Source organism: Arvicola amphibius, chromosome 1, assembly GCF_903992535.2.
Source record: "Arvicola amphibius chromosome 1, mArvAmp1.2, whole genome shotgun sequence".
Classification (NCBI taxonomy): domain Eukaryota; kingdom Metazoa; phylum Chordata; class Mammalia; order Rodentia; family Cricetidae; genus Arvicola; species Arvicola amphibius.
The window spans coordinates 146,232,193-146,254,135 of NC_052047.1; the positions used below are offsets into that span (position 1 = coordinate 146,232,193).

General features: G+C 50.8%; 1 protein-coding gene across 5 annotated transcripts in view; it reads right to left on the reverse strand.

The window, feature by feature from the left end:
- The window catches only part of Cttn (cortactin), a 34,422-nt gene that overhangs the window by 9,564 nt on the left and 2,915 nt on the right, over positions 1-21,943 (reverse strand). For 2 of the 5 annotated variants that reach the window (XM_038332268.1, XM_038332259.1), the window contains exons 2-12: positions 20,958-21,051; positions 17,633-17,719; positions 17,125-17,198; positions 15,184-15,313; positions 11,854-11,964; positions 10,529-10,583; positions 9,044-9,154; positions 5,760-5,870; positions 5,186-5,296; positions 4,166-4,276; positions 2,835-2,890 (exon numbers count right to left, since the gene is read on the reverse strand). In XM_038332268.1, coding sequence (XP_038188196.1) covers positions 2,835-2,890; positions 4,166-4,276; positions 5,186-5,296; positions 5,760-5,870; positions 9,044-9,154; positions 10,529-10,583; positions 11,854-11,964; positions 15,184-15,313; positions 17,125-17,198; positions 17,633-17,719 — 957 coding nt within the window. In that variant the 5' untranslated portion in view covers positions 20,958-21,051. The remainder of the gene's footprint in view (positions 1-2,834; positions 2,891-4,165; positions 4,277-5,185; positions 5,297-5,759; positions 5,871-9,043; positions 9,155-10,528; positions 10,584-11,853; positions 11,965-15,183; positions 15,314-17,124; positions 17,199-17,632; positions 17,720-20,957; positions 21,052-21,943) is intronic. The other 3 variants (XM_038332270.1, XM_038332269.1, XM_038332271.1) reach the window with 3 other exon arrangements.

Sequence of the window (21,943 nt, forward strand, 5' to 3'; positions counted from 1 at the left end):
TTGCAGACTCACCGAAGACCATGCAGACACACACTCCTGCACTCATAACATGAGTCACACTTTGAAGCCCTGCAGGTCACAGGGTCACCTGGCCACGCCCCCTCAGTGCCCTCCTGTAGGCTTTCTCAACAACCCACACCTCAACCATGCTTACACTCTCCAGAATTACTCTGGCAGGGGTCACAGAAGCCAGTGGCTGACCTAGACACAGGCTGACAGGGCACTGACACAAGCGACAATCCCCAGTCATGTGGCTTCTAATGGACACTCAGGGTTCAGAGCATTCTGTGCCCCCATTACCCTGCCTGACCTCCCATATGAAGCCATTCCCAGCTGAGAGCCTCCAGGTCAGAGCAGAGTTCACCTTAGCCACCACGGCCAATCCATTCCCTATTCCCAGACTCCCTGCTCCTAAGCCTGACCTCATCCTGCTCCTCCAGAACAGCCTTCACCCAGATGTCCAGGAGGTTCTTGTTTGCTCTGCAACCTCGGCTGTTCTGCCCTCTCCTAGGGGACCCCTAATCCATCTCTAATCACTCCACTCCCTTCTATCACTCACCCATGCCCCACTTTCCAAATCACAACACCCTTTTTTCCTAAAGTGTGCTGGGATGGACACCTAGGGCCTCTCCAATCCTAAACCAGTCTCACTACTGAACTATACCTAGCCCCCTCCCATCTCTCCCATTCGCCACTCCCTCCTCAGACTCTGCCCATGTCAGTCCTTACTCAATCTCCTTCTCCACACAGCCTGGCTATGGAGCCCAATAGGCTTGTCCCTGGGTCACTTGTAACTGCCCAAAGCTACCATGGAGGAACACTTTTCCTCTCTAGGAAAGGACGGCTGGCATCAGGGTCACCACCTCATCTCAGTTACTATGGGGATGACCCACTGCTCTCAGGACAGCCTTATGCCACAGCCTGGGTCCTGATCCCACCCCACAATCCCTTGGGCAGGAAGGACCCTGGGCTCTTCCACAGGGCAATAGACAAAGAGAATGGCCACGCCTGGCTGGCAAAGGCGGAAGAGACTTCTAACCACATCATTTCCTGAATCCAATTGCACAATGTCAGTGGTCGCCATCTTTGCGGTCTCCATCTTTACCATCACCACCAACCACAGACACCACAACTTCCTCAGTGCTAGCCTCTGAATAACACTTCCTTCCTCGTGTTCTCTGCCACAGGGCCCTCGGCCAGACACCTGGTCTCCTGCCACCTCACCCAGCCTGTCTGCTCAGTCTCTGCTGACTAGCAGGTGAAACCCTGGGGTGCCCCCTTAGCACAGGTCCCTCCTTCCCACTGAGAGCCCTGTAGCACCTTGGCTACCGAAGCCTCATTAACCTCATGTTCTCTACCCGAGTTCTCTAATCCTGCAAGCCTCCGCCACTGCCTAGAGTCACATCAATCCTACCTTGTGTGCCACTGTACCTGGTCACAGGCTCCTTCAGTAAAGGACCAGCTGCACATCCCGTAGGCTTCCCAGGTCCCTCCCCTCAGCAGGAAATGATGCAGTGAGAACTGTCTCCCCTCACTCTTCCACATCTGCAGTGATCTCGGGCCTAAGCCAGGCTCCCGGCTGCATTCTCTGCTTCACTGTCACTGGCCCCATCTTTGTAGACACTCTCTAGCCTACCCTCAGGCAGACCAGGGAACGATGAGAAGGTTCGTTGGACAAAGGCCCTTGTCACCAAGCCCAGTGACCTGGGATCCACATGGTAGAAGCCAACTCACACAAGTTGTCCTCTGACTGCCACGTGTACTCTGTGGCATATACATGTGCACACATATACATACACACATGTATACATGCATATACATCATTTTTAAATTCAGTTTCTCTGGCTTCCTCAGGGACATTTTGCCCAACCAATTTCTGTGAGAAGCTCTAGCGACACGGCAGGTGCCTTGGGTGATGCCAACCACAGTGAGCTGCAAGCCTAATGAAGAACAAGTCTGTGGGTGACCCATGCCATGTTGACCACAGTCAAGCACAGAAATGACCATCTGCATCTATGCAGTTGAGAGGATGCAGCTCACGTCAAGTAGAGGAAAGCAGTGCCTGCCAGGCCGCTGGAGAACCTGTAGAGCTGTCTAGCGATACCCAAAGCTTTCCTCACCACTGGCTGATACACCAGGAAAACAACTCTCTCACCAGCTCACAGCTGACCCTGCAGGGTCCCGAAACTGATCAAAAGCACCAACAGGCTGATGAGGGGATCTGGGAAGAGGGAACAAACTGTTTCCACAGGAATGTGCTTTAATCCTAAAAGATAAAGCCAGACAGGATGGCACCTGCCACCAATGCCAGACTCTGGAAACCCAGGCAAAAAGATCTTAAGTCCCAGGCTAGCCTGGGTAGCAGAGCAAGACCCCATCTGAAGAACACAGTGAAAAAGGACAGTCCAGAGACCAGTGCATCCCACCTGTGAGCCATCTGCAGCAAGACTAAAGGTCAGCTCCCACTGTCGTCATGACAGCCAGTGACTAAATGTGGCCACTAAAGTCTTCCAAGGTGCCAGCCAAGAACTGATTCTTGCCTGGCCTACTGGTAATAATTAAAAGTTCAAACAGTCACATGGCCCCAAGACCCTTGCATCAAGTGCGGGTTCCACCTGAGATCCCCACTGCTCACTGCTCTGCTGTGACCAGGCCCTTGGCTCACTTGCCTCAGCCCCAAGGGTGAAACAAAAGGAAGGCACAGTGTGCTACATGAGGTACGCAGGGCTCCCAGGACCATGGAACGACATGTGCCTAATGTTTCTGGACAGACCACCAGTGTTGTAAGCCAAGGGCCCTCAGAAGAACATCCCCACAATAGCTCCTGGCCTTACCTTGTCCATCCGATCCTTCTGGACCCCATACTTCCCGCCAAATCCTTTGGCGTAGTCTGAAAGGTGGTAAAGGCAAAACTTACATGAGGCTGAGGACGGATGAGCAATGGCGAGCACATGCACGTGGGTCCACAAGACAGCCCGGGGACACAACCAGAGCAGAGGGATGTGAAAGCTGCCCAAGGACGGGCTCTAGTGGCAAAGCCAGCTGTCTGACCACAGTGCCCAGTGCAGGCAGGGAGCAGGTGAGGTGTGGGCATGCTTCCAGGACTGGGGATAGGAAGGGGAGGGACAGCAGGCCAATGGGAAGGAAGCCGAGGAGGGAGGGCACAGGACAGGCCTTTGCAGTGCACACTTCTATAGCACAGTCTTCGCACCAGCCAGGGCCTTATTCTCTCTGCTTCCTGGGCGCCTGCTCTACTGGGCGCTAAATAGAGGCCCCACCGTAGTTTGTTCTCTTGCTTTTTAAAAGAAAAAAACAAAAACAAAAAACTCTGTGTCGAAATGCCACCAGACAAGTATGTCTGTCGCTGCCACACACACAAACACATGAAAGTGACAGTCATGCAGCCGCGACATCACAGGAACCAAAGGCCACCTCCACGTAGTCTGCAGGGCCAGTACTAAGTACGTCCAGCCCAGGCCTGATGGCATCTGGGAGCCTAAAACACTCCACCCTGATTCAGGGAATCACATGCCTCTGCCTGGACCCTCGGGTTCTGGTGGTCCAGTCTCTCACAGAGAGAAAAACCGGCAACAGCTACTGAGATCCCCAGGGCACGCCTTGACCTGCCTGTATCAGCCATGCACACAGTGTGCATACCGCGTGGCTCTGGGCGGAGATGCTACACACAGACAGTGTGGCAAAAAACAAAAAACAAAAACAAAACAAAACCACTACAAACAAAGACAGCGACCACATAAAACATGCCTGTCTTTCTCCATGACCCCAGAGTTTAGTTAAAATCAGGTCTGAGAGAGTAAACCCACCTCTGTGGGTCAGAGGCAATGAGGAGGGGCTCAGGAGGTTCAGCACTGGTGGTCAGGAGAAATGAGGTCAGAGGTGTCCGCTGCAGAAACTACACTGGCCTGGCCTGCAGAGTGCCTCCTAACTTGAACCCTAAAGGTAAGAGGGAAAAGAGAATCGGGGGTGGAGGAGCAAAGGGACCAAGCTCCAGGATGTAGTTCTAGCATGAAACTAGGTGGAGGACATCATCCCTGGCAGCTGGTGGCATGGGGAGCTGTCACAGGCACTGTGGTGAACCCTGAAGTCTATGCTGCGAGTCAGCTGCACTGCAAGGGCTGGTGGGAGGAGGAAGGGGCAACTGTGCCTTGCTGGGACTCGTGCTTGGCCAATCTCTCCTTGTAATCAAACCCCACAGCGGAGGAGTCCTGCCTCTCGGACTGAACACCAAATTTGCCTCCGAACCCAGTCTTATAGTCTGGAGATCCACACGAGACAGTGGGGAGCATGATCAAGAGAGGAAACAGCCAGGTTAGAATCACGTGAGCATGTGCAATGGTCAAATACATCACGTTTAGACAGCAAGAGCGCTGGTTCGGGCCTGATGGTCTAACGCTGACCAAAGAACTAAGGAACAAACTTAAAAGTCAGTACACTTCAGCAGATAACGCAGAAGCGGGTTCAGAATTGGATGGCTTAGTTAAAGCTACTCCACACATTAAGGTTTTCCTTCGCAGGGTGCTGACAGGAAAGGAACAACAGAGGGGTTACCAGCCCACTCCCTGTGCTGGAGGGACAGCTGGGGACAGCTACAAGAGTTTTACCTTCTTCAAACAAGCTTTCTCTTGAACAAAGTTCCCACTGTGACAAGTCCCCATTGGAAAGGAAGTCCCCATTAGAAAGGAAGTCTCCATTAGAAAGGAAGCCTCCATTAGAAAGGAAGCCTCCATTAGAAAGGAAGTCTCCATTAGAAAGGAAGTGTGGTAAGGATTGGAGAGAAAGGTTCAGAAGCCGAGAGTCTGCTCAGCACAGACGAGGTCACGGGTTCTATCCCAAGCACCACAGAAAGAAGTGTGCCCTCCATAAACCATAGCCCACCTTAAAAAGGTGAACCCAGGAACCCAGAGGGCAAAAGACCCCTACGGGTGCTACAGGAACCAGGCTCCCGGTGGCTGCAGCACTGGCATAGGGGTTGGGGATGGGATCACCTTATCCCCGTCAACTATGGGGACTTCTGGAATTGGGGGAGACATACACAAATTCACACCATGAAAACAAAATTCAGACAGAAACACGGCTGACGTGAGGCACATGACCAACCAAGGGATGAACACAAGCTTCCCAAAGGCCCTTGAAGAAAGCTGGGGAGTGGGGCTAGAGGAGGTACCTTTTTGGGATTCATGCAGCTGCAGCTTCTCCTGATGGTCCCAGCCAAGGGCACACTTGTCTTGTCTGTCTGTCTGCACACCAAATTTTCCTCCAAACCCTTTCACATAGTCTACATGCACAACAGAAAGCCATAACCTGACATTACTGCGCAGCCCAGAACAGGGGGAGGAAGCGGGTTTCAGACGCAAGGAGGCACACGTCACTGGACCTGAGCTTCCTCCAAGGAACAGCTGGGACGGGACCCCAGCTGAAACCCATCAGAGGCCCTCCTCAAGATAAGTATATCTTAGGAGTACAGCTAAATGAGCAGGGCCAATGCATGCAGCCCGCAAGGCAGTGAGGTCTTGTCACTCACAGGCGGATGTACACGATAGGACATTGCTCTACGTAACACCGGGGCTTAGAGCCAAGGACGGAGCTAGTGCCTGAGTGCTCACACAACCACAGGCTGGGACCGGCTGTCTTAGGTTGACCATTTAAAATACTGCAGGTGACAGAAGTTTTTCTCTTCTATCCTGGCCACTCATGTCACCCTGGGAAAGACTGGCTAGAGGGAGAGAAGTGGCAGGTACCTTTCTGGGACTCATGCTTCTCTGTTTTGCCTTGATACTCAAAGCCCACAGCGCTTTTGTCCACCTTATCCTTGTCGATTCCATATTTGCCACCAAAACCTTTGGAATAATCTGAAACAAGAACAGCACCATATAAAAACAGCAACAAAGACGTTCAGAAGGCTAAAGGGGCGCCTGCCACCAAGTTTGAAGGTCTGAGTTCCACCCCTGGGACCCACATGGTACAAGGAGAAAACCAACTTCTATAAGTGTTCCTCTGACAGCCACATGTGCACATCCATACATATACACAAAATGAATAAATATAAAAAAATTAAACAGATTCAATGGGCATGTTATATAGTCTTCAAGAAGGTAAACCAGGACTGCTCAGCAGATAAAGGCACTTGCCACTAACCCTGATGGCCTGGGTTCGATCCCTGGGACCCACGTGGTAAGAGGAGAGAGCCCAAGTGTGGTGGCTTACACCTCTGTCCCAGTACTCAGGAGGCTGAGGCAGGAGGACTGCTGGGAATCTGAAGCCAACTTTCAATATACATTGAGTTCAAAGTCAGTCAGTATAAAGTGAGACTTTGTTTGAAAAAAAAAAAAAAAAAAGAAACAAAGAAATGAACAAAAATTAAAACAGAAGGGCCTGGAGAAACGGCTCATCAGTTAAGAGCACTGGATGCTCTTGCAGAGAACCAGAGTTCAGTCCCCAGCACCTATGTGGTGGCTCACAACCATCTGTAACTCCAGTTCCTGGGGATCTGATGTCCTCTTCTGGGATCTGCAGGTACCTGCACTCACGTGTCATACACACAGATACACACTCATCCATATATTAGAAGGAAGGAAGGAAGGAAGGAAGGAAGGAAGGAAGGAAGGAAGGAAGGAAGGAAGGAAGGAAGGACGGACCGCGACCCATATCGTGACTCAAAACCATCTGTAACTCTAGTTCCAGGGGATCCAATACCCTCTTCTGGCTTCACAGGTACCAGGCACACATGTGGTGATAATCAGACATATATGCAGGCAAAACACTCATACACATAAAAAAATTTAAGTGTATTAAAAAAAAAAACTTTAAAGAAAAAAACAACACATGGAGAACATTCTAGAAACCCAGGCTCTAACAAGGTCACAGGACACGTCACTCTTGCATTATCATAACTTAACTTCCGACAGGTACTTAGACCCTCAATAAGAAGTCCTAGGCAACTTATGGCTCTGTGTGCCACAGCCAGCCAGAAGTACAATCAGCCTCTGCTTGGAGTCAGGACTGGACTTCCCAGAATCCTCAGCACGTGCCTGGTCTGAGTCTGGCCCCAGGGAAGGGAAGTCCAAGTTGTCTAATGAAGTAGCAGCTGCACACTCCCCCAGGGAAGAGCCTAAGGAAGAGAGGGAGTGGGCCACAGATACACAGGCCCCAGGCACACACGCCCTTTCCAAGGGGCAGGGCCGAACCAGCGTAGGTCCAAGTGGAGGTCAGAAGAGAACCTTGGGTCCTCACCTTCCCTGTGAGCTTTGAGATTCTCCGGTCTCTGCCTCCCACCTCCCAGCACACAGGGAACACAGTCACTAATGTGCCTTGCCCAGTTTTCATGTGAATCCTGGGACTGGCACGCAGGTCCTCATGTGTGCACAGCAAGCACTTCCAGCCACTGAGCTGAGCCCCAGACAGACTCTGGGAATTTTTTGGTGTTTTGTTTGCTTGTTTGTTTAAAGAAATCCAAGGGCTTCTTTCCAATGTAAGCTCTTGGTTTCTTTTTTGCTTGTTTGTTTTGTTTTGTTTTTTGAGACAAGGTTTCTCTGTGTAGAACAGGCTGGCCTCAAAGTCAGAGATCCGCCTGCCTCTGCCTCTTGAGTGCTGGGATTACAGGCGTGCGCCACCACCACTCAGCTGCTCTTCATTTTCAAATACTGGCAAATATTAAACAGAACTGATGCGTGCGGGCACAAAAAACAAATAGCGCAAGGATGATGGGCTGTGGTTGCAACCTCGGCAAACACCATAAACACTGTAAATGTGTAGAAACACCAGAAACACTGTAAACGTATAGAAACACTATAAACACTGTAAACGTGTAGAAACACCATAAACACTGTAAGTGTGTAGAAACATCTTTACACTGCATGGAAGGGGAAAGCCAAGATGGCTGTCAGGACCTTTTGGCAGAATTTATCCAAGTTTTAGGGGTTTGGAAGAGGTGGAGATCAAACCTAGAGCCTTGTGCTCACCCACTAAGCCACACCCACAGCCCTGTCCTTAAATCAATCCAGACTATCCAGGTAAATCCAATCTTTAAGAAAAATTAGGGGCAGGAAGAGCTGCAAAATGGCTCAGCAGGTATAAGAAAGCATACGGCTTTCATACAAGCCAGCACTCAGGAGGCAGAGACAGGAGGATTTCCAAGAGTTCCAGACTAGCCTAGTCTATATAGTGAGTTTCAGGACAGCCAGAGCTGCATAATAGAGACCCTGTCTCAAACAGAGCAAAACACAAAAAAGCGTTTACCATGCAAGTCTGCCAATCTCAGATCAATCCCTAAAGCCCACACACAGGATAAGGTGTGACTCCATAAAGTTGTCCTCTGGCATACACAGGGCACGCGCACGCGCACACACACACACACACTCGCATGCATGTCCCGTCCCCCCCCCCCCACATAACTAAAACAACCTGTGTGGACTCACACCTGTAATTCCAACATTCAGGAGGCTGGGGCAAGACTGCGCCAAGTGAGAAGCTACATGGTGAGCTAGCTACACAATGAGACCCTGTCTCAAATTACAGAGGCACCAGAGGTTTGGTTCTCAATGCTGGGACCTTTTCATACAGTTTCTCATGCTGTGGTGACCCCCAACCATAAAACCATTTCATGACTACTTCATAATTGTAATTGTGCTAGCTATCAGTTGTAATATAAATATCTGACATGTGACCCCTGTGAAGAGCCGTTTGATCCCCAAAGGGGTCATGACCCACAGGTTGAGAACCACTGCACTAGAGAGCTGTTCAATGGTTAAGAGCACTGGCTGCTCTTCTAGAGGACATGGCTGCTCACAGCCATCTATAAATGCAGCTCCAAGGGATCTGAGAGCCTCTTCTGTCCTCTGCACAAAGTATACATACATAAATAAAGGCAAAACTCCCATATACAGCCATACACATCAAATAAAAATAAATAAATCTAAGGAAAAACATCAGACGATGGAAAGATTAAAGGCTCACGGGAACGAAAGTAAAAGTAAAAACAAACAGGAAAGCTCTTGTGCACAAAGGAGCCCAGGCCCAGCCGTACCTTTCTGGGACTCATGCTTCTCCGTCTTGCCCTGGTAGTCGAAGCCCACGGCGCTCTTGTCCACACGGTCAGCTTGCACACCGTATTTGCCACCAAAGCCACTAGAGTAGTCTGAAGAGACAAGATGGCATCCGGCATGAGTTCAGACTTCCGAGAGATGCAGTGTCCATTTTAACTGTAAGGGCTGCATCCCTGAGATGGCACGGGACAACCTCGAACCTTGTGCAGGGAGAGTTCAGTCACTTCCCACCACTGCACGCAATTGTTTTCTACTGAAGAAAGAACTGGCCATAGCATTTACATAAGAATCATCAAGCTGGTCTACGGTGAGAGATCCAAGAACCAAAACGGGGCCACTGGGTAAGGCTGATGTTCTGAGTTCCATCCCCAACAACAAAAGTGACAATTCAGTCAGGTGAAGCACCACACACCTGCCACCCCAGCACTCATGAGGCTGAGGCGGGAGAATTAGGGAGTTCAAAGCCAGGCTTTGAAAGGACAGCATTATCTTAAAAGAAACAAAACCAGTGCCCGAACTGGCCTTGCCCTATAGTCAGATTGATGACTTTCTTAAATGTCACCATAGAACATTCATCCAGCAACTGATGGAGGGCAGAGACCCACAGCGGAGCACTGGACTGAGCTCCCAAAGTCCAGTTGAAGAGTGGGAGGTGTGAGAATATGAGCAAAGAGGTCAAGACCAAGATGGGTTCACCCACTGAAACAGTTTACCTGCGCTAATAGGAGCTCACCAACTCCATTGGGACAGGGAAGGAAACAGCATAGAACCAAACTAGACTGTCTGAATGGGGGTGATAGTTGTATGGCTGGGGCAGACTGTGGGGCCACTGGCAGTGGCACCAGGATTTATCCCTACTGCTTGCACTGGTTTTTTGGGAACCCATTCTCTTTGGATGGATACCTTGCTCAGCCTAGATATAATAGGGAGGGCCTTGGACCTTCCCTAAAACAAAGTGCCTTACCCTTTCTGAGGAGTGGATAGGGGTGAGGTGGGGGAGAAGAAATAGGAGGAGGGGAGGGAATGGGAACTGGGATTGGTATGTAAAATTTAAAAAGATAGTTTATAAAAACAAAACAAAACAAAACCCTGGGTACTAAAAAGAAATGATTTGCCTTGGTTGCTTAAAAAAAAAAAAAAAAAAAAAAGGCTCCAGACTCATGTGACATCATGAAAACCAATCAACACTGTCTTTTCCATGTTTCAGGGCAGTTTTGACAATACAGGACCACAACTCTGGTTTCTGTCTTCAGGGACATTTGCTGTTCATCCACAGTGCCAAAGAGAGACACTGAAGCTGTCTGCTCAGGTAAAGAGAAGGCAGTTTCCACTGGAGACAGCAGACACAGAGCTCCGCGTGTGCCACCAACAGCAGGACACACACCCTCTAACAGTCAGATGGCCCCGGAACCCAGAGCAGACAGCAGAGGCCTTCCTGCTGCTCCAGCGGCATCAGCGCCCCTTACCTTTCTGGGAGGCGTGCTTTTCTGTCTTCCCTTGGTACTCAAAGCCTACAGCAGACTGTGGGACAAAAACACAGGGACAGGTATTTGACAAGCCACCAAGATGACCCATCTGAACTCACGCACACAGAAAACAAAATTTTCAGTAATGTTGGTTTTGGGAAGGTGTGTATGCCCATGCATGTCCGTCCAAAGGCCAGAGAAAGATGTCAGTGGCCTGCTCTACCACTGTCAGCCTTGTTCCCTTGAGACAGGGTCTCTAACGGAACCTTGAGCTAGACTGGCAGTCAACCAGTTCCAGCAATCCTCCTGTTCCCCCCACTCCCCACCTTCGCACTGAACTTGGCTTATTTGGGTGTGCTGTGATCCAAACACAGGTCCTCAAGCTTGCACAGTGATAGCTGAGCCATCGCCCCAGCCTCATGGGCATTTTGTTTGTCAATACAGGGTCTTACTCTGGCCCAGGCCGACTCTGAACTCATGGCAATTCTCCTGCCTCCACCTCTCAGGTGCTGGGAATACAGGTATGAGCCAAGCTTATACAATTTTAATTTTTGACCTTAGTTTCCCAGGCAAATAACATGCAATCATCACTACCCAAGTCTATGTGTGCAGTTCCCCTCCTAGCCCCTGCAGGCTCCCAGCACCAGCCTGACTGACTTATTCTAGGCACAGCATGCTGATCTGGAATTAATTCCCCTGCCACACAGACTTCCCAAACAAGCTTTACTGAGAACATTAACAAGATGGCAGGCCTGCCGTGGGACCTTATGGTGGCCTGCCCTCAGCATGACCCGGAGCTGGGATTCTGTACCTCCCCCACTTCAGACACAGACAGTCAGACCTTGCTACTGTGCCATAAAGCCAGGACTCATGCTGAAAGTGGTGTGCTTCCCGTGCCACTGACAGCCCTAGGCTGGAGAATCAGAACAGCCTCAGGCTTACCATAGAGCCTCTAGACACTAAGACCACAGCTCAGCAAACCCCACTCTGAAGGAGGACTCTGCCTGTCAATCACTCACATCCACCCGGGGAGACAATGAGAAAGGTTCCTAATGGCCAAGCACAGCTGACTCACTAGGCACACTAGGACTGCAGCAAGTATACCGAGGCCTATCTTTCATGTCACTGTCTGTTCCCCACTGGACAGCTGGCACCCCTCATGTGGCCAGCATCAGAGAGGTTGGTGAGTTCTTATCTGGACACCCTTTTGCATTCCCACAGGGCCAGTGGGCACCTGTGAACTGCTGCACTCGTCCAAAAAGGCAACCTCAACAGCAGCCTGTATCTGTGGCAGGGAGCCTGCAGCCCCTGGCCCTGTCACTCACCTGATCCACCCTGTCCATCTGGACACCAAACTTGCCTCCAAAGCCTCGGACTGAGTCCACTTGTGAGCAATGCTTGGAAAGTTTTGACTGGTACTCGTGGCCAACGGCTGACTGGAAGCAAGAACAAAGACGCGGCATTATGCACCAATGCCCGGTGTGGCCCAGCAACCCCACTCTCCCGCTCTGCTGCTGCCACTACTCTGTCAGTGAGGTGAGCCTTTGACCTCAGGGCCCTGAATCCCAGGACGTAGCCCTGAACTGGCTGAGCTTCTATTGGGCACCCCAAACTTTTAGAGATCCTCCAGGCTAACACCTGACTGCAGACAGGAACTTCGGACAGAACCAGGTAAGAACAAAGGACGGAGCCTGTGGTACACAACAGAAGAGCCATTTCCATCACCACTCTCTCAGTGTGTGGTGTTTTACAGGCTGTGACCCCAAGAGTCAAAGCAGGGCACACACTTTGTGATTGTGCTGAAGCAGACATGGGTCCTTCAGTGACAATGCATTCCACACATCCCCACATGCAGACCACACAGACAACAGCCAAGCGCTGTCACCTCACACCAGCCCCACCAAAGGATGCAGGTTCCCCAGGGCCTCCTGTTCAGGGCCACAGACCCACCAACAGGAGGCAAAAGGCGCACCAGCCTGAAATCTGCTAGCAGACCCCAACCCAGCCCTGCATGAACAGTGCTCTAATATCCATGTTGTCACCACCATCAGTGATGCCACTGCCCAGCACAGCAGTCCTGTGGCCTTTCCTCTGGGTAGACAATGCCTATGCGCCTTGGAATCTGTCTTCTTGGCCCTCCTGGCAACACAGAACCCTAACGCTGACTGCCCTACAGGGAGAGTCAGCCCTGTGTACCGCAGACCTCCCTTGGTTGGCCAACTGTTGAGTTTGACCTTGCACTCGAGGTGTGTAATGCAGATCGCTGACCTCAATGCCCCCTTCATGAAGGTGGCTGAGGCTGATGATACACAGAACATAAAGAAAACCTTGACTAAATGACTTGTCTCCCTCCCAGGCTTAGCTGCGGTCAGCAGCTGATGGCAGACCACAAGCCACAGCCTGTGAACCCCATGTGGCACAATGGCCTGCCTGAAGCCTCAAGGCTCACACAGAAACTGTCAGCAAAAGACCAAAGGGCGGCAGCCATACCAAAGACATTTCCCAGCAGGATTGTCCAAGAGAAAAAAGGGGTGAAGTGACAGCTGGCTCTGGCTCCGGCCCAGACTGAATGTGTGCTCAGTGGCTTTTGGTCTCATATTGATAGGCCACAGTCACCTGATCCCTAAGGAACCCAGGGGCTCCAGTCCTGACTCCTTACAGGTGTGTGCTGCCCTGGATGAGCCAGGCTGGAGAAGTCTGTGGGCCTCATCTTTCTATTTCTGTAGAAGACGAGCTATGAATAGCTTAGCATTCATCTTTAGGTTTCTAACAGGTTACTCTCAAGAGTTCACATGAGCCAAGGGCTAACCTTTCCTCAATGCACAGGATCTGGGGAGGGGGAGGCAACAAGTTGGAACCCCAGTGCCCCAGGTTAATGTCACCAATGCTTGAGAGTTACTGGTCAGTATTCAGCCAAGGTGAACTAAAAAGATTCTAGCAGTCGGGGGTCCATGAGCCGCCTAGGCACTGACAACAGTCAGTCACAGATACTTACAATACACCATACACCAGGCACAAGGTGAGGGCACTGAGTCTAGCGGAAGCCCAGAAGGATGTGCCTCCCCAAAATGACAGCACAGGACAGCAATGAGAAGCCATCGAGGAAACAGGACATGACAGGTGGGCAAGTGTGAAGGATCAGGCTTGATGAGGCCCGAGGTCTGAGCCAAAGGAGGCCAATCCCTTAGTGCAGAGCCAAAGAGCAACATTCCCAGCATTAAGCTCGCCTTGGTATACTAAGACTCCCCAGACTGCCACTCCAGGTCTCTTCGCTGCGTTCTCTGCATCTGACTGAGCCCGAACAGGCAAGCTCCCCACACTGCCCATGTCAGGAGCAGCACATCCATCTCCGTGCCAGCAAGGCAGCAGCACAGCCAACAACACATCTCCTTCCTACAGAGGGCATCTTGTCAGAATGTTGCTCCACAATATCCCTGGCTGTGGTGGTTTGAATAAGAATGGCCCCATTCTATTTGAATGCTTAGAAAGTGGCACTGGTAGGTATGGCCTTGTTGGAGGAAGTGTGTCACTGGGCGTGGACTTTGACGGTTCAAATGCTCAAGCCAAGCCCAGTCTCTCTGCCTACCTCCTGTGGATCAAGATGTAGAAGTCTCAGTTACTCTCCAGCACCCTGTCTGCCTGCATGCCACCATGTTCTCCACCATGACAATAATGGACTAAACCTCTAAACTGTAAGTCATCCAAAGTTAATGTTTCCTTTATAAGAATTACCATGGCCAGGGTGTCTCTTCACAACAACTGAAACCCTAACTAAGACACTGTCCATGGCTGGGGCGCCCTCAGGCTTACCCACCCACCCGTTCCTCTGGTGGACAGTGGCCTCTCACTGAGATGTGGCCATGGCCTAGCACAGTTGAATACAATCCATGTGTGAGGGAGTCAGGATGGGCAGCAGCTGAGTCTCTCTTCCACATTTATCCTGTGGCAGCACCATCTGCCCATCAGAATTACCTCACACTGCTCATGCAGGCTTCACCCCCAGTACAGCATCAACAGAGTGTGAAATGTGAAAGCCTGTGTTCCAGGAGACATGCTCACATGCTGAAGCCTTCTCTCTGGAAAAACCAGCCTGCCTAGAGTGAGCCCCAGAGCGGGCCCCACTCCCTCGTCTTAGGGGAATAATGGAAACACCGCCCCAAAATGATGGCTTAGACAGCAGCTGCCTGTGGTATCTGCTCATCAGTCAGAACCCACTGATGTCACTCCCAGGGCCTCAGCCACAGCTGCCAGATAGTTCGTATCCTCCCCAGCCTGGCTGCAGAGTGGCTCAGAAACGCAGATAGGACATAAGGCAGGAAGGAGTCAGTGGACTCCACACATGCGATGTGAACAAAGGGCCTCAGAGCTGACCTCATGCTGCGGACTGGCCCATCTCAACCACAAGCAGTGACCATGACATCTGTGGGCTGGATGCTTCTCGGCTCTGTCCGGCTCACAAAGCTACCTCAGAGAGCTGTCTACACATCAGCCGCTGGCCAAAGCCTCTGACAATTTGAAAAAGGGCTTCTAGAAACAAAGAGCTTCACGAGTGGGCAGCCTCTAGAGGACCCTCAGAGCAGCCCTTACCCTCAGCAAACCCGACTCCACACTGTGTCCCCATGCAGCCCAGCAGCCCAGCCTGAGCAGCCACTTACTTTGTCCATTCTGTCCTGTTCCACGCCGAACTTCCCGCCATAGCCGTGGGAAGCCTTGGGTCCTGTTTCCAGCTCCTTCTCCTTGAGGGTCTGGTGCTCTTGAAAGACATTCTCTCGCAGCTTGTGGATGCTGGAAGGGAGAGGAAGCAGGACTACGTTAGGGTAGAGGCTTGCAGCTTAACCGCCAGCGGGACAAGCAAGGGTAGTGCTGTCCCTGTGAGCCTGCAGGGCTTTCTCACCGAGTTGTTGTCCTGTCTTTTCACTGTGCCTGCCTCCATGGCTCTGCCCCAGCTTCTATGAGGGAGGAGCACAGATCGAAATCCACACAGGACCATGCAGCTGGCTTTAGGGGCAGCAATTCTGCATCTGAGCTTTGAGCTCTGCAAATGTCACCCATAGAGACCCTTCTCCAAACCCCCAAGGTCATCAGAAGCGGGCTGTTAGCATTTTGGCAACTTGACACAAGCTAGAGTCATCTCAGAAGAGAAAATCTCAACTGAGAAAATACAATCAGACTGACCCCAGGGCATTTTCTTGATGCCCACTGGGGCTAGTGCTACCCGTGGCCAGCAGTCCTGAGTGGTATTAGAAAGCAGTTAAGCAAGCCACAAGGAGCAGGCCGATAAGGAGCCTCTCTCCGCAGCCTCTGCTTCATTCAGTTCTTGCCCCGACTCCCACAGAGACAGACTTAAAAGCTGTAGGTGAAATAAACCCTTTCCTCCCCAGGCTACATTTGGTCACAGTATTCACATCAGTGCAGAACAGACTCAGACAAGGATCAATGGCAACTCGGTCAGAACACAGTCAGAACCTGGCTGCTCAGAAGCAGCTGTTACAGAGGCACCGCGTGAACACAGGGCCTTTCTAACAGGAGACCCGAAGCCAAAAACTGTGCATGTGACAGCAGGCGCAAGAGTGTAACAGAATAGACTCCAGGTTTGGACCCACCAACCCCTGATGAGCAACAAAAGAGAAACACCACCCCAACAACAAGAGAAAAATCATGGGATACATGTCCCCTGTCCGTCCCCTCCCCCCACCTTAATCCATCCAGAGAGCCTCACAGATCTTCCCATTCACCCTCCCCAATGTGTTCTCAAATCATGGGGATAGAGACCCACAGGCACGGTGGCCCAGATCCCTGCTCACCTCTCATACCCACACCCTCTCTAATGAACCGCAGGCCCTGTGACACCCCCACACTATGGAAACTTGAAGCCCTCTTTTGTGGGAGGCATGGGCACCCTATACTCAGGTCCAGGGAGCCACTGTGAGAAAGTACAGCACGAGCCTGGAGTGTGAGACCAACAGGGAAACTCAGCAGGAATCTCTCTCACGGAGATAGACAGAAATAACAACTAACATCCTCCTACAAGCCACCGCTCAGACACAGTCCTCTTTTGGGCACCTGACCGAATGTTCGGAGGAAAAGATACAGTAGCCAAAATACCAAAGCAGGCACAGCGGATGTATTCTGAACCCTGTGGGGCCTAAACCATCATCTGGGTGTCTGCAGAGGGTCTGTTTGCCCTCCTTAGCAGGGGTGTAAGCTGCTGTAGAGCTGGCATTTCAGAAGGTGCAGCGTCAGACTCCACAGCGTGGCACATTTCACGCTGTGTCAACCACTAAATTCCATAACGCACGACAACTCACAGACAATGATCCAAACGAAGGGGTGGTGGGGCCCAAGTTACTCAAAGCCGTCTCGCACCCTCCAAAGCTGCCACTTGGAGCAAACAGCTCCCAATACTGTGTTCTGTGTTAGAAAACATGATTTATAAAAGCTAGGCCTCACGCCCATCATTTGTGTGCACCTGAGACCTGAGGCCCACAGACCCCATGAGCCCCTTTAATGACCATTACCTAGAGAAGCAAGGCAAGGCTGCTCTAATCTCCCTACAGAGGGGGCATGTGGGAGAGCAGGGTGCCACAGGTACTTACTTGATGTGTTCCTGGTGCCCCGATCCCTGCACAGTCTTGGCGCCCCATCTTTGCTCCTTTTCACTCACGTCGTTCTGCAATGAGAAGTAATTAACACATCCTAAACCCTAACTAGTACACCCTGTACCCTAACTAGTATATATCTGTATCCTAACTAGTATATCCCTACCTTAGAGAAGTAACTAGCACATCCCAAGCCCTAACTAGTACATCCTGTACCCTAACTGGTATATCCCCACCCTGGAAAAGTAAGTAGTACATCCATGCCCTAACTAGCATAACCCGTACTTTAGCACACCCCATATTCTAACTAGTATACCTCTACCCTAGAGAAGTAGTACATCCCATGCCCTGAGACCTAATTAGTACATCTCACATCCTTACCAGTACACCAAGGCCTAACTTGTATACCCCATGCCCTGGAGGAAATAAATCAGCTCAGTGCAGGGCCAGGCTGGGACCCTCAGTGGCAAACGCCCAGGAAGGCAGAGCTGGTGGTGACTCCTACCACAAAATCAGGGTCAGTCTCCCAGTCATCAGCTCCCCCATCGTCCTGGGTGATAGACACGGCGTGGCCTGCAGAAGCTTTCCACATCTGAAAGAACAGCAAAGAGTCAGCTGGGAGGGTGACCCAGGACCCCACAGAAGCCCTGACCCAAACCCTCAGAAGGCCACATCCCCCAGACGGCAGTCACTGAACTGAGGGCGGTCACTCAACTCAAGAACTCCTGAAGGAATCAAAGCTTCATATTAAGAGTCCTGAAGGAGGAGCTTGGTATATAGCTCCATCCAATGCGTCCCTTGGCACCCATGTCAAAAAATCTGGATGTCAGTAAAAAATCTGGGTAACAGTATTCAGGCATCTGTACTGGTCTGGCCTTGAGATCCTGACAGGATACGCCCTCAGCTGAAGCCACTAAGAGCACCTCCTGTGCATGTTCACTACGTTCCTGTTAAAAAGGTGGGCCTTGCCCACATCTACTCTCTTTGTCTGTCTGTCTCTCTGCCTCTCTTTTCTCTTCTACAGCTCCTGTCACCAGGGGCCGGTCTCCCCTCCTCCAAACCCCCCTTTTTCCCATTCCCTTTCCCCCAATAAAAAACACCTCCATGTGAGCCTTGTCGCATGGCGTCTTTCTCTCTTGTGCTGTTTTTTAAATTACAACAGTAACCCCAGCACTGGGGAGGTAGAGACAGGAGGACCCATAGGGCTCACTGGCCAGGTTAGCCTACTTAGTGAGTTCCAGACCAATATGAACCTGACTCAAAAAAACAAGGTTGAGATTGGGAGGGATGGTTCAGAGGTTAAGAGCACTTGTTCTTCCAGAAACCAAGGTTCAGTCCCAGCACCCACATGGCAGCTTACAGCTGTAACTCCAGCCCCAGGGGATCTGACTCTTTCTTCTAGCCTCTATAGGCAATGCACACATGTAGTGGGCACACACACGCACACAAACACACACACACAGGCAAAACATCCACACACTTAAAATACAAAGGTGAAAGAGGGGTGTTGATGGCTCACACTGATAATCCAAACACTAGATAGGCTGAGGCAGGAGGACTGCCACAAGTTAAGACCAGACCAGACTGATCTATGGAGTGAGGCTCTATTTCAAATCAACGAAGTGGGTGTACATGTTCTCCATCAGTGAGCACCCTGATCTTCGGTGGCTGTACTCCAGAGGCAGCATCACCGGGGACCATGCAAGTCTGGTATCCCCGAAGTGTCACTCCTGGTAAATTTCACATAATGTTTATTTTATCACAACTTTAAGATTATTTTGGCCCCTGGGTCTATGATGGCTGTCTTAATCTGGACGACCAAATCCAATAAGGCCTTGAGCAGCTTAGCTGAGCGCAGATTTGCCATCTACTGGGGAGCACAGCACACACGCAGCACCAGCCTTACATAGAACAGAGGTTGCTAGTGGGCCGTTAAACCCTGCGCGCAAGAATGCTCCAAACATGACTTACTTTTGAGACATTTTTTGTTTTTCCGTGTTTTTGTGAGTACACATGTCTGCACGCGTGTATCCTCCATCACTCTTCCACCTTATTCACTGAGTCAGGGTCCCTCACTCAAAGCCAGCTCACTGAAAAGGCTCAGCAGCCAGTTTACTCTGGGGATCTCCCACCTCTGCCTTCTGAGGCTGGGATTACAGGCAGGCCACGGAGCCCACCTGTTATTTACATGGGTTCTGAGGACCCTCACACTTGTGTGGTGGGTGCTTTAACCACTGAGCCACCTCCTCAGCCCTTGACAGAACCTTAAAGAACATCAAGAGCCAAGACCACAGCATACATTCTCTTCCTCCACGCTATAGGCCCCAGGAATCGTATTTAAGCTATCACTTACCCGCCGAGCCAATTTGCCGGCCCTCCCCCTCATTTTGGGGACAGTATCTCTTCACAGAACCCAGAGCTCGCCAACTGGCTAGGCTAGCTGGCCATCAAACTCTAGGGATCTGCCTGTTGTTACCCTAGCACTTCACAGATGTGTGCCCTGTGCCTGGCTTTGACTTGGGTTCTGGGGATTCAAGCTCAGGTCCTTATGCTTGCATGGCAAACACGTTACCCACTGAGCCGTCTTCCCAGGCCCCAGCACGAGATTTCTGCTGAGAGCTGCCATGGGGTGTATGGCAGGTGACAATTAGCGTTCATCAGGTCCACCCATCAGACACATGATTCCCTGGAGGGGAACCCCACCTGGTAAGACTGTGGGGTCATTGGCTGTGGAAACCAGTTGCTCCGGTCTGTAATTTCTCTCATGAGTTACTTCATTTCTTCCCTAAGAACTTCATTTCTTCCCTAGTAACAGTTTTGGGTCTGTTCCCACTACTTATGTGCTTCTCTTGTGAAAATATTCCATCTCCTAGGCACACATATAGCTGTGGATGGCCAGAAGGACAATTTCCGTAACTGTATAATTTTGATGAATAGAAATAATACTAGGATATCTTACATTACTCAGACTGAGACAGGATTCTCAGTCACAAAGACTGCCTTTTACACAGACAGCTAACTTTAGACTTCAGAGCAGATTCAAAGCAGGCTGGTTGCCTCTGGAAACAATATCTGGTTGCCCCTAGAGACAAATCCACAAGGTCATTTTCCCAGGTGCTATTTAGTGCTGATTCAAGGTCAAAAGTTAGAAGCAATTTGCACATAGCTCCCTGCAGCAGTGGACATTTCTGCTGTTTCCCCAAACTCAAGGCTCAGCCGACTATTTACTGTCTGGGAACCCTCACCAACTTAGAGCTACACAAAGCCCCGGTTACTCACTGGTCGGTCATTGTGACATCCCTAGCCTAAGAGAAACTACGTGACTTATCTTGGATTTTAAGAATGGGTTGAGCCCTGAAAATGTAACTTAAGAGTTGTCCAGAGTTTGGCTGTGACCGGGAGAGGCAGCAGAGAAGGGTGGCAAGGCAGAGAGTGAAGGAGCAGCCAAGAAAGGGTAGCAATGGCAAAGCAGAGAGAGAAGGAATGAGCAAGAGAGATTATTCAAGATTTTTTCAAGATGAAGTAAAGAAAAAGTTACCATCACAAAAGGTCTGTGTTTCTTTTCTCCCCACCCCAGATAGAAAAAGTCTAACCTTTAGACAGATAAGGATTTTTTCTAAGCTATTTCCGCCTTTATGGATTTTATTTACCCTGGTTCTGACTGGGGGCTGGTCCCCTTAAATCAGCTTTAGATTTTTTTGAAAAGGTTATTGCTGTTTCCCACACACACCCCGCCCTCACCCCCAGTCTCTTTCTACTTGGTCAGGAAGAGAGCCTTACCCACACCTGACCCAGGAGAAAGAACACTGGAGCTTTCACAAGACACAAACCTTCCTTTTGTGCTCCGAGGGGCAGCTCACAGTCTATCCGAATCCAAGGAATCCAGGGAGAAATGTGCAGGCATCTGCGACGATCAGCGAATGCCTGCAAAGAGAAACTGGAGGCTCAGAACGGCTGAGCTGAGCTCTCTGGGCAACACCCCCCTGCAGGGCGCTTTTAGAGAACCTCCAAGTCCCCAGCACACAGAGTGCACACGACATCGGCAGACAGGAAAACTGGCTTCTCACTAATCAGAGGTCTCAGCCCACAGGAACCAGAGGACTTGGCAGATTCAAAAACCCATACCTACCCTACACGCCCCCAAATGCAACCGGAGATCGCAGCCTCCATGGCCAGCTCGTGCCCTGCTTACTGTAAAGCTGAGATATTTTTTTCTTGTCCACTCTAACTTATGAAGGCGGAAAGCAATGAAACTCTGCCATTGTGTTTGCAGACTGTAACAGAAGCCCGGCCCGGTGGCACATGCCTGTGGCCCCAGCTACAGCAGAGAGCCAGGCCAGCCCAAACCACAGAGAGTTTGTCTCAAAAAGCCAAACTGAGGAGCCAGCACAAAGGAGCACACCTATAACCCCAGGGCTGGGGGGTAAGGGTAGGAGGAGCAGCAGTTTCTATGAGCCTTATCCTTAGCCAGCCTGGGCCACACACACACACACACACACACACACACACACACACACACACACTGCCACAGCAGTTTTATCAGCAGATAAAAGTGCTTGCTCTACAAGCCTGATGACCTGAGTTTGAGCCCAGAACCCGTGTGAAAAGTCAGATATGCAGTGAAGGGCAATACTACGGTTGAGCCCAGGGTCTCACACTCAACAAACACTCTGCCGCCAAACTATGCCCCCAGCCACTCACTCAGTGTTCTCAACTTTATGATCATGAAAACAACCAGTTGAAAATAAGCTCATGCAATTTTTGGATCTAAGTAAGGCCTCGCTGCCCCCCCCCCCATGAAAGCACAAGGTGAATG